The sequence below is a fragment of the Hypanus sabinus genome, unplaced genomic scaffold (assembly GCF_030144855.1).
Source record: "Hypanus sabinus isolate sHypSab1 unplaced genomic scaffold, sHypSab1.hap1 scaffold_2088, whole genome shotgun sequence".
Taxonomy (NCBI): Eukaryota; Metazoa; Chordata; class Chondrichthyes; order Myliobatiformes; family Dasyatidae; genus Hypanus; species Hypanus sabinus.
This window is the reverse complement of record NW_026780192.1, coordinates 381-12,609: the sequence shown is the minus strand read 5'-3', so window position 1 is coordinate 12,609 and position 12,229 is coordinate 381. Positions and strand designations below refer to the sequence as shown.

The following is a 12,229-nucleotide window of genomic DNA, read 5'->3' as shown; positions in this document are numbered from 1 at the left end:
ACGGTACCGGTGGGGACGGGTCTGTCACTGTGTAACACCGGGGTACGGTATCGGTGGGGACGGGTCTGTCACTGTGTGACACCGGGGTACGGTACCGGCGGGGACGGGTCCATCACTGTGTGACACCGGGGTACGGTACCGGCGGGGACGGGTCCGTCACTGTGTGACACCGGGGTACGGTACCGGTGGGGACGGGTCCGTCACTGTGTGACACCGGGGTACGGTACCGGTGGGGACGGGTCCGTCACTGTAACACCGGGGTACGGTACCGGTGGGGACGGGTCTGTCACTGTGTAACACCGGGGTACGGTACCGGTGGGGACGGGTCCGTCACTGTGTGACACCGGGGTACGGTACCAGTTGGGACGGGTCCGTCACTGTGTGTCACCGGGGTACGGAACCGGTGGGGACGGGTCCGTCACTGTGTGACACCGGGGTACGGTACCGGTGTGGATGGGTCCGTCACTGTGTGACACCGGGGTACGGTACCGGTGGGGACGGGTCTGTCACTGTGACACCGGGGTACGGTACCGGTGGGGACGGGTCTGTCACTGTGTAACACCGGGGTACGGTATCGGTGGGGACGGGTCTGTCACTGTGTGACACCGGGGTACGGTACCGGCGGGGACGGGTCCATCACTGTGTGTCACCGGGGTACGGTACCGGTGGGGACGGGTCTGTCACTGTGTGACACCGGGGTACGGTACCGGCGGGGACGGGTCTGTCACTGTGTGACACCGGGGTACGGTACCGGCGGGGACGGGTCCATCACTGTGTGTCACCGGGGTACGGTACCGGTGGGGACGGGTCTGTCACTGTGTGACACCGGGGTACGGTACCGGCGGGGACGGGTCCGTCACTGTGTGACACCGGGGTACGGTACCGGCGGGGACGGGTCCATCACTGTGTGTCACCGGGGTACGGTACCGGTGGGGACGGGTCTGTCACTGTGTGACACCGGGGTACGGTACCGGCGGGGACGGGTCCGTCACTGTGTGACACCGGGGTACGGTACCGGTGGGGACGGGTCCGTCACTGTGTGACACCGGGGTACGGTACCAGTTGGGACGGGTCCGTCACTGTGTGTCACCGGGGTACGGAACCGGTGGGGACGGGTCTGTCACTGTGTGACACCGGGGTACGGTACCGGTGGGGACGGGTCTGTCACTGTGTGACACCGCGGTACGGTACCGGTGGGGACGGGTCTGTCACTGTGTAACACCGGCGTATGGTACCGGTGGGGACGGGTCTGTCACTGTGTGACACCGGGGTACGGTACCGGTGGGGACGGGCCTGTGTCTGTGTAACACCGGGGTACGGTACCGGTGGGGACGGGTCCATCACTGTAACACCGGGGTACGGTACCGGTGGGGACGGGTCTGTCACTGTGTGACACCGGGGTACGGTACCGGTGGGGACGGGTCCATCACTGTAACACCGGGGTACGGTACCGGTGGGGACGGGTCTGTCACTGTGTGACACTGGGGTACGGTACCGGTGGGGACGGGTCCATCACTGTAACACCGGGGTACGGTACCGGTGGGGACGGGTCTGTCACTGTGTGACACCGGGGTACAGTACCGGTGGGGACGGGTCCGTCACTGTGTGACACCGGGGTACGGTACCGGTGGGGACGGGCCTGTGTCTGTGTGACACCGGGGTACGGTACCGGTGGGGACGGGCCTGAGTCTGTGTAACACTGGTATGGCACCCTGGGTTCCGGCTCCAGCTCCCCTCTGCACTCACCACGAATGTGTATAGTTCCTGTGATCGGGTCCGGTAGTTGGGACTGCAGTCGCCCACGCACAGTTCCACAGGTCCTGCTCCGGGCTGTGTGGAGAACGCGTCCTCCATGTCACAGACGATGCTGAGAGAGAGAGAGAGAGAGAGACATCGTGACCACGTCACCCCTGGTCTTACTCAAACATGCGCTCACCTTTTAGCCACTTAGAGATAACGTGTGGAAGATGCCCTGCAACTTACTGACTTACACAGGACAACTTACAATGACCAATTAACCTACGAAATGGTATGTCTTGACTGTTGGAGGAAAGGGTTGCACTCCGGTACAAAGGATGCAGACCTGAACTCTGAAACTCCAAGCTCTCTGCGACGGTCGCGTGGCACCCCATCACAGTGCAACACCATTACGGTACGTGACGGTTTAACATTTGTTGGATAGTTTTGGGGACAGAGGGGGCATTCGAGTTCAGTGTTTAGGAATAAGAATGTGAGCAAGTTAAATGTCAGGTCAGATTAGGGTTTTAGGGACAGGGGTGTGGGGAGCTAAAGGTCAGATTAGGGTTTTAGGGACAGGGGTGTGGGGAGTTAGAGGTCAGATTAGGGTTTAGGGACAGGGATGTGGGGAGTTAGAGGTCAGATTAGGGTTTAAGAACAGGAATATGGGGAGTTAGAGGTCAGATTAGGGTTTAGGGACAGGGTGTGGGGAGTTACAGGTCAGATTAGGGTTTAGGGACAGGGATGTGGGGAGTTAGAGGTCAGATTAGGGTTTAGGGACAGCGGTGGGGGGAGTTAGAGGTCAGATTAGGGTTTAGGGACGGATGTGGGGAGTTAAAGGTCAGATTAGGGTTTAGGGACAGGGATGTGGGGAGCTAAAGGTCAGATTAGGGTTTAGGGACAGGGATGTGGGGAGCTAAAGGTCAGAATAGGGTTTAGGGACAGGGGTGTGGGGAGTTAGAGGTCTGATTAGGGTTTAGGGACAGGGATGTGGGGAGTTAGAGGTCAGATTAGGGTTTAGGGACAGCGGTGGGGGGAGTTAGAGGTCAGATTAGGGTTTAGGGACAGGGGTGTGGGGAGTTAGAGGTCAGATTAGGGATTAGGGACAGGGATGTAGGGTATTACAGGTCAGATTAGGGTTTAGGGACAGGGATGTGTGGAGTTAGATGTCAGATTAGGGTTTAGGGACTGGGATGTGGGGAATTACAGGTCTGATTAGGGATTAGGGACAGGGGTGTGGGGAGTTAGAGGTCAGAATAGGGTTTAGGGACAGGGGTGTGGGGAGCTAAAGGTCAGATTAGGGTTTAGGGACAGGGGTGTGGGGAGTTAGAGGTCAGATTAGGGTTTAGGGACAGGGATGTAGGGTATTACAGGTCAGATTAGGGTTTAGGGACAGGGATGTGTGGAGTTAGAGGTCAGATTAGGGTTTAGGGACACGGATGTGGGGAATTACAGGTCTGATTAGGGATTAGGGACAGGGGTGTGGGGAGTTAGAGGTCAGAATAGGGTTTTAGGGACAGGGATGTGGGGAGCTAAAGGTCAGATTAGGGTTTAGGGACAGGGGTGTGGGGAGTTAGAGGTCAGATTAGGGTTTAGGGACAGGGGTGTGGGGAGTTAGAGGTCAGATTAGGGTTTTAGGGACAGGGTGTGGGGAGTTAGAGGTCAGATTAGGGTTTTAGGGACAGGGTGTGGGGAGTTAGAGGTCAGATTAGGGTTTAGGGACAGGGATGTGAGGAGTTAGAGGTCAGATTAGGGTTTAGGGACAGCGGTGGGGGAGTTAGAGGTCAGATTAGGGTTTAGGGACAGGGGTGTGGGGAGTTAGAGGTCAGATTAGAGTTTAGGGACAGGGATGTGAGGAGTTAGAGGTCAGATTAGGGTTTAGGGACAGCGGTGTGGGGAGTTAGAGGTCTGATTAGAGTTTAGGGACAGCGGTGTGGGGAGTTAGAGGTCTGATTAGAGTTTAGGGACAGGGATGTGAGGAGTTAGAGGTCAGATTAGGGTTTAGGGACAGCGGTGTGGGGAGTTAGAGGTCTGATTAGAGTTTAGGGACAGGGATGTGAGGAGTTAGAGGTCAGATTAGGGTTTAGGGACAGGGATGTGGGGAGTTACATTTCAGATTAGGGTTTAGGGACAGGGGTGTGGGGAATTACCGGTCAGATTAGGGTTTAGGGACAGGGGTGTGGGGAGTTAAAGGTCAGATTAGGGTTTAGGGACAGGGGTGTGGGGAGTTAGAGGTCAGATTAGAGTTTAGGGACAGGAATATGGGGAGTTAGAGGTCAGATTAGGGTTTTAGGGACAGGGATGTGGGGAGTTACAGGTCAGATTAGGGTTTAGGGACAGGGACGTGGGGGAGTTAGAGGTCAGATTAGGGTTTAGGGACAGCGGTGGGGGAGAGAGGTCAGATTAGGGTTTAGGGACAGGGGTGTGGGGAGTTACAGGTCAGATTAGGGATTAGGGACAGGGGTGTGGGGAGTTACAGGTCAGATTAGGGATTAGGGACAGGGACGTGGGGGAGTTAGAGGTCAGATTAGGGTTTAGGGACAGCGGTGGGGGAGAGAGGTCAGATTAGGGTTTAGGGACAGGGGTGTGGGGAGTTACAGGTCAGATTAGGGATTAGGGACAGGGGTGTGGGGAGTTACAGGTCAGATTAGGGATTAGGGACAGGGGTGTGGGGAGTTACAGGTCAGATTAGGGATTAGGGACAGGGATGTGGGGAGTTAGAGGTCAGATTAGGGTTTAGGGACAGGGGTGTGGGGAGTTACAGGTCAGATTAGGGATTAGGGACAGGGGTGTGGGGAGTTACAGTTCAGATTAGGGATTAGGGACAGGGATGTGGGGAGTTACAGGTCAGATTAGGGATTAGGGACAGGGATGTGGGGAGTTAGAGGTCAGATTAGGGTTTAAGAACAGGAATATGGGGAGTTAGAGGTCAGATTAGGGTTTAAGAACAGGAATATGGGGAGTTAGAGATCAGATTAGGGTTAGGGACAGGGATGTGGGGAATTACAGGTCAGATTAGGGTTTAGGGACAGGGATGTGGGGAGTTAGAGGTCAGATTAGGGTTTAGGGACAGGGGTGTGGGGAGTTACAGGTCAGATTAGGGATTAGGGACAGGGGTGTGGGGAGTTACAGGTCAGATTAGGGATTAGGGACAGGGATGTGGGGAGTTACAGGTCAGATTAGGGATTAGGGACAGGGATGTGGGGAGTTAGAGGTCAGATTAGGGTTTAGGGACAGGGGTGTGGGGAGTTACAGGTCAGATTAGGGTTTAGGGACAGGGGTGTGGGGAGTTACAGGTCAGATTAGGGATTAGGGACAGGGGTGTGGGGAGTTACAGGTCAGATTAGGGATTAGGGACAGCGGTGGGGGGAGTTAGAGGTCAGATTAGGGTTTAGGGACAGGGATGTGGGGAGTTAGAGGTCAGATTAGGGTTTAGGGACAGGGATGTGGGGAGCTAAAGGTCAGATTAGGGTTTAGGGACAGGAATATGGGGAGTTAGAGGTCAGATTAGGGTTTAAGAACAGGAATATGGGGTGTTAGAGGTCAGATTAGGGTTTAAGAACAGGAATATGGGGAGTTAGAGGTCAGATTAGGGTTTAGGGACAGGGATGTGGGGAATTACAGGTCAGATTAGGGTTTAGGGACAGGGGTGTGGGGAGTTAAAGGTCAGATTAGGGTTTAGGGACAGGGGTGTGGGGAGTTAGAGGTCAGATTAGGGTTTAGGGACAGGGTGTGGGGAGTTACAGGTCAGATTAGGGTTTAGGGACAGGGGTGTGGGGAGTTAAAGGTCAGATTAGGGTTTAGGGACAGGGGTGTGGGGAGTTAGAGGTCAGATTAGGGTTTAGGGACAGGGTGTGGGGAGTTAGAGGTCAGATTAGGGTTTAGGGACGGTGTGGGGTGTTAGAGGTCAGATTAGGGTTTAGGGACAGGGGTGTGGGGAGTTAGAGGTCAGATTAGGGTTTAGGGACAGGGGTGTGGGGAGTTAGAGGTCAGATTAGGGTTTAGGGACAGGGATGTGGGGAGTTAGAGGTCAGATTAGGGTTTAGGGACAGGGATGTGGGGTGTTAGAGGTCAGATTAGGGTTTAAGGACACGGATGTGGGGAGTTAGAGGTCAGATTAGGGTTTAGGGACAGGGATGTGGGGAGTTAGAGGTCAGATTAGGGTTTAGGGACAGGGATGTGGGGAGTTAGAGGTCAGATTAGGGTTTAGGGACAGGATGTGGGGAGTTAGAGGTCAGATTAGGGTTTAGGGACAGGGGTAGTGGGGAGTTAGAGGTCAGATTCGGGTTAGGACAGGAAGTGAGCAGTTATCGGTCAAGCCTCTGTCAGGACATTCATAGATGTCGGGCAGCTCCTGGCCAGAGGGTCAGGATGAGACCATGCGAGCTGGTGAGTTTTGTGTCTGGCGTCTGGAACCTGGCGTTCAGGATCCAGTCATTGGCTCGGCCAGTGATCAATACAGACACACAGTCACTGCAAATTCAGACACTAAGGACCCTGCAGGACCACCTGGGTGTTGGAGGGCTGACTGTGTGTGGGTGGGAGAGTGGAACGGGGGTCACCCCCTCCCAGTCTCGGCCCCATGCCCCACCCATCGTCCCGCTAGTCGTCCGTACTCACCGCTCTGCCACGATGTACAGGCCGGAAACGGGAGACACTTCACTCCGCGATACGCACTCCATACGCAATCTCACGGAAATGGAGGCCCAAGTTCTCCCCGTGGATCGTCACCCTGGTTCCTCCTTCCTTCGGGCCGGTCGAGGGGTGGAACTGGAACACAGGATGTTCCCTCAGTCCCAGTGATGCACTCACACAACCTGGGGGCTGGCATGGGCTCTCTCCACACCGTCCCATCACACACTCCCGGAGTCAGACACAGAGTGAATCTCCCTCCACACCGTCCCATCACACACTCCCGGGGTCAGACACAGAGTGAAGCTCCCTCCACACCATCTCATCACACACCCGGGGTCAGACACAGAGTGAATCTCCCTCCACACCGTCCCATCACACACTCCCTGGGTCAGACACAGAGTGAATCTCCCTCCACACCGTCCCATCACACACTCCCGGGGTCAGACACAGAGTGAATCTCCCTCCACACCGTCCCATCACACACTCCCGAGGTCAGACACAGAGTGAATCTCCCTCCACACCGTCCCATCACACTCTCCCGGGGTCAGACACAGAGTGAATCTTCCTCCACACTGTCCCATTCACACACTCCCGAGGTCAGACACAGAGTGAATCTCCCTCCCCACAGTCCCATCACACACTCCCAGAGTCAGACACAGAGTGAATCTCCCTCCACACCGTCCCATCACACACTCCCGGAGTCAGACACAGAGTGAATCTCCCTCCACACCGTCCCATCACACACTCCCGGGGTCAGACACAGAGTGAATCTCCCTCCACACCGTCCCATCACACACTCCCGGGGTCAGACACAGAGTGAATCTCCCTCCACACTGTCCCATCACACACTCCCAGAGTCAGACACAGAGTGAATCTCCCTCCACACCGTCCCATCACACGCTCCCGGGGTCAGACACAGAGTGAGGCTCTCCCCGTCCACCCCATCACACTCCCGGGGTCAGACACAGAGTGAATCTCCCTCCACACCGTCCCATCACACACTCCCGGGTCAGACACAGAGTGAAGCTCCCTCCACACTAGTCCCATCACACTCTCCCGGGTCAGACACAGAGTGAGGCTCCCTCCACACCGTCCCATCACACACTCCCGGAGTCAGACACAGAGTGAATCTGCCTCCACACTGTCCCATCACACACTCCCGGGGTCAGACACAGAGTTCCCCTACCCTCCGTCATCACACACTCCCGGGTCAGACACAGAGTGAATCACTGTCCCATCACACTCCCGGGGTCACAGAGCGAATCTCCCTCCACACCATACCATCACACTCTCCCGGGGTCAGACACAGAGTGACTCCCTCCACACCGTCCCATCACACACTCCCGGAGTCACACAGAGTGAATCTCCCTACACACCGTCCCATCACACACTCCCGGGGTCAGACAGAGTGAATCTCCCTCCACACCGTCCCATCACACACTCCGGGGTCAGACACAGAGTGAATCTCCCTCACACCGTCCCATCACACACTCCCGGGGTCAGACACAGAGTGAATCTCCCTCCACACTGTCCCATCACACACTCCCGAGGTCAGACACAGAGTGAATCTCCCTCCACACCGTCCCATCACACACTCCCGGAGTCAGACACAGAGTGAATCTCCCTCCACACCGTCCCATCACACACTCCCGGGGTCAGACAGCAGTGAAATCTCCCTCCACACCGTCCCATCACACACTCCCGGGTCAGACACAGAGTGAATCTCCCTCCAGACCGTCCATCACACACTCCCGGGGTCAGACACAGAGTGAATCTCCTCCACACCGTCCACACCACTCCCGGGGTCAGACACAGATGACTCCTCCACACCGTCCCATCACACACTCCCGAGGTCAGACACAGAGTGAATCTCCCTCCACACCGTCCCATCACACTCTCCCGGGGTCAGACACAGAGTGAATCTTCCTCCACACTGTCCCATCACACACTCCCGAGGTCAGACACAGAGTGAATCTCCCTCCCCACAGTCCCATCACACACTCCCAGAGTCAGACACAGAGTGAATCTCCCTCCACACCGTCCCATCACACACTCCCGGAGTCAGACACAGAGTGAATCTCCCTCACACCGTCCCATCACACACTCCCGGGGTCAGACACAGAGTGAATCTCCCTCCACACCGTCCCATCACACACTCCCGGGGTCAGACACAGAGTGAATCTCCCTCCACACTGTCCCATCACACACTCCCAGAGTCAGACACAGAGTGAATCCCTCCACACCGTCCCATCACACGCTCCCGGGGTCAGACACAGAGTGAGGCTCCCTCCACCGTCCCATCACACTCCCGGGGTCAGACACAGAGTGAATCTCCCTCCACACCGTCCCATCACACACTCCCGGGGTCAGACACAGAGTGAAGCTCCCTCCACACTGTCCCATCACACTCTCCCGGGGTCAGACACAGAGTGAGGCTCCACACCGTCCCATCACACACTCCCGGAGTCAGACAGAGTGAATCTGCCTCCACACTGTCCCATCACACACTCCCGGGGTCAGACACAGAGTGAAACTCCCTCCACACCGTCCCATCACACACTCCCGGGGTCAGACACAGAGTGAATCTCCTCCACACTGTCCCATCACACACTCCCGGGGTCACAGAGCGAATCTCCCTCCACACCCATACCATCACTCTCCCGGGGTCAGACACAGAGTGAATCTCCCTCCACACCGTCCCATCACACACTCCCGGAGTCAGACACAGAGTGAATCTCCCTACACACCGTCCCATCACACACTCCCGGGGTCAGACAGAGTGAATCTCCCTCCACACCGTCCCATCACACACTCCCGGGGTCAGACACAGAGTGAATCTCCCTCCACACCGTCCCATCACACACTCCCGGGGTCAGACACAGAGTGAATCTCCCTCCACACTGTCCCATCACACACTCCCGAGGTCAGACACAGAGTGAATCTCCCTCCACACCGTCCCATCACACACTCCCGGAGTCAGACACAGAGTGAATCTCCCTCCACACCGTCCCATCACACACTCCCGGGGTCAGACACAGAGTGAATCTCCCTCCACACCGTCCCATCACACACTCCCGGGGTCAGACACAGAGTGAAGCTCCCTCCAGACCGTCCCATCACACACTCCCGGGGTCAGACACAGAGTGAATCTCCCTCCACACCGTCCCATCACACACTCCCTGGGTCAGACACAGAGTGAAGCTCCCTCCACACCGTCCCATCACACACTCCCAGGGTCAGACACAGAGAAAATCTCCCTCCACACCGTCCCATCACACACTCCCGGAGTCAGACACAGAGTGAAGCTCCCTCTACACCGTCCCATCACACACTCCCAGGGTCAGACAGAGTGAATCTCCCTCCACACTCTCTCATCACACAGTCCCGGGGTCAGACAGAGTGAATCTCCCTCCACACCGTCCCATCACACACTCCGGGGTCAGACAGAGTGAATCTCCCTCCACACCATCCCATCAGCACCATTGGTCTATGTGTGGGATGGTGCTGTGACTTACCTTGGTGACACGAGGGTGGGTACAGCGGACGTTGGTAGCCCCCGGGGGACATCCAGTTGTAGTCCGGCGGGGGACAGTGCTGATGCAGACGGCATTTTCGCTCTGGGACGCACCAGCCACAGGCGAAGCTGGTTTCCGCTTTCAAACACAACCCACAGCTTTCCCTCTGAACTGAGCAGTTGTACAGCAGGGCTGCGGGGAGAGACGGGGGCAACGTCAAGGGTTGCTGGTTATCGGAAAGGGGCGCTTTGCCCTGCAGGGGTCAGCAGACGGGTAGGGTGTGGGGTTATCATTGGGGAGGCAGGCTTGTCGGGTGGCCTTGGGGTCGGGAGGCTTCATCAGGTGAAATGTTACTCTGAGCCCACACCGACTTCACCGAACAACGTTAATACTCCCCTCACCGTCTCTGCAACCCCTCCCTGTCTGTGCAACCCCTCCCTCTCTGTAACCCCTCCCCGTCTCTGCAACCCCTCCCTGTCTGTGCAACCCCTCCCTCTCTGTAACCCCTCCCCGTCTGTGCAACCCCTCCCCGCTCTACACCCCTCCCTCTCTGTAACCCCTCCCCGTCTGTGCAACCCCTCCTGCTCTACACCCCCTCCCTCTCTGCAACCCCTCCCTGTCTGTGCAACCCCTCCCTCTCTGCAACCCCTCCCCGTCTGTGCAACCCCTCCCTGCTCTACACCCCTCCCTCTCTGCAACCCCTCCCTGTCTGTGCAACCCTCCCTGTCTGTGCAACCCCTCCCCGTCTGTGCAACCCCTCCCTGCTCTACACCCCTCCCTCTCTGCAACCCCTCCCTGTCTGTGCAACCCCTCCCTGTCTGTGCAACCCCTCCCTCTCTGTAACCCCCTCCCCGTCTCTGCAACCCCTCCCTGTCTGTGCAACCCCTCCCTCTCTGTAACCCCTCCCCGTCTCTGCAACCCCTCCCTGTCTGTGCAACCCCTCCCTCTCTGCAACCCCTCCCTGTCTGTGTAACCCCTCCCCGTCTGTGCAACCCCTCCCTGCTCTACACCCCTCCCTCTCTGTAACCCCTCCCCGTCTCTGCAACCCCTCCCTGTCTGTGCAACCCCTCCCTCTCTGCAACCCCTCCCTGTCTGTGCAACCCCTCCCTCTCTGTAACCCCTCCCCGTCTGTGCAACCCCTCCCTCTCTGCAACCCCTCCCTGTCTGTGCAACCCCTCCCTCTCTGCAACCCCTCCCTGTCTGTGCAACCCCTCCCCGTCTGTGCAACCCCTCCCCGCTCTACACCCCTCCCTCTCTGTAACCCCTCCCCGTCTCTGCAACCCCTCCCTGTCTGTGCAACCCCTCCCTCTCTGCAACCCCTCCCTGTCTGTGCAACCCCTCCCTCTCTGTAACCCCTCCCCGTCTGTGCAACCCCTCCCTCTCTGTAACCCCTCCCCGTCTGTGCAACCCCTCCCTGTCTGTGCAACCCCTCCCCGCTCTACACCCCTCCCTCTCTGTAACCCCTCCCCGTCTCTGCAACCCCTCCCTGTCTGTGCAACCCCTCCCTCTCTGCAACCCCTCCCTGTCTGTGCAACCCCTTCCTCTCTGTAACCCCTCCCCGTCTGTGCAACCCCTCCCTGTCTGTGCAACCCCTCCCCGCTCTACACCCTCCCTCTCTGTAACCCGTCCCCGTCTCTGCAACCCCTCCCTGTCTGTGCAACCCCTCCCTCTCTGCAACCCCTCCCTGTCTGTGCAACCACTCCCTGTCTGTGCAACCACTCCCTGTCTGTGCAACCCCTCCCCGTCTGTGCAACCCCTCCCCGTCTGTGCAACCCCTCCCCGTCTGTGCAACCCCTCCCCGCTCTACACCCCTCCCTCTCTGTAACCCCTCCCCGTCTCCATCAACACCTCCCTCCCCTACACCCCTCCCCGTCTCCGTCAACACCTCCCTCCCCGTCTCCGTCAACCCACTCCCACCCCTACACCCCTCCCCATCTCCGTCAACACCTCCCTCCCCTACACCCCTCCCCGTCTCCGTCAACACCTCCCTCCCCTACACCCCTCCCCGTCTCCGTCAACACCTCCCTCCCCTACACCCCTCCGTCTCCGTCAACATCTCCCTCCCCGTCTCCGTCAACACCTCCCTCCCCTACACCCCTCCCTGTCTCCGTCAACATCTCCCACCCCTACACCCCTCCCCGTCTCTGTCAACACCTCCCTCCCCTACACCCCTCCCCGTCTCCATCAACACCTCCCTCCCCTACACCCCTCCCCGTCTCCGTCAACACCTCCCTCCCCGTCTCCGTCAACACCTCCCTCCCCTACACCCCTCCCTGTCTCCATCAACACCTCCCTCCCCTACACCCCTCCCCATCTCCGTCAACACCTCCCTCCCCGTCTCC

The 12,229-nt window shown here is 58.0% G+C and overlaps 1 protein-coding gene across 1 annotated transcript in view; it reads right to left on the bottom strand.

The window, feature by feature from the left end:
- The window catches only part of LOC132387664 (plexin A3-like), a gene marked incomplete at its 3' end in the record, with an annotated part of 43,081 nt that extends 36,698 nt beyond the window's left edge, over nt 1–6,383 (bottom strand). The window contains exons 1-2 of the mRNA XM_059960038.1: nt 6,358–6,383; nt 1,747–1,867 (exon numbers count right to left, since the gene is read on the bottom strand). Of these exons, the coding sequence (XP_059816021.1) occupies nt 1,747–1,854 (108 nt within the window). The remainder of the gene's footprint in view (nt 1–1,746; nt 1,868–6,357) is intronic.
- Nucleotides 6,384–12,229: the final 5,846 nt, after the last annotated feature.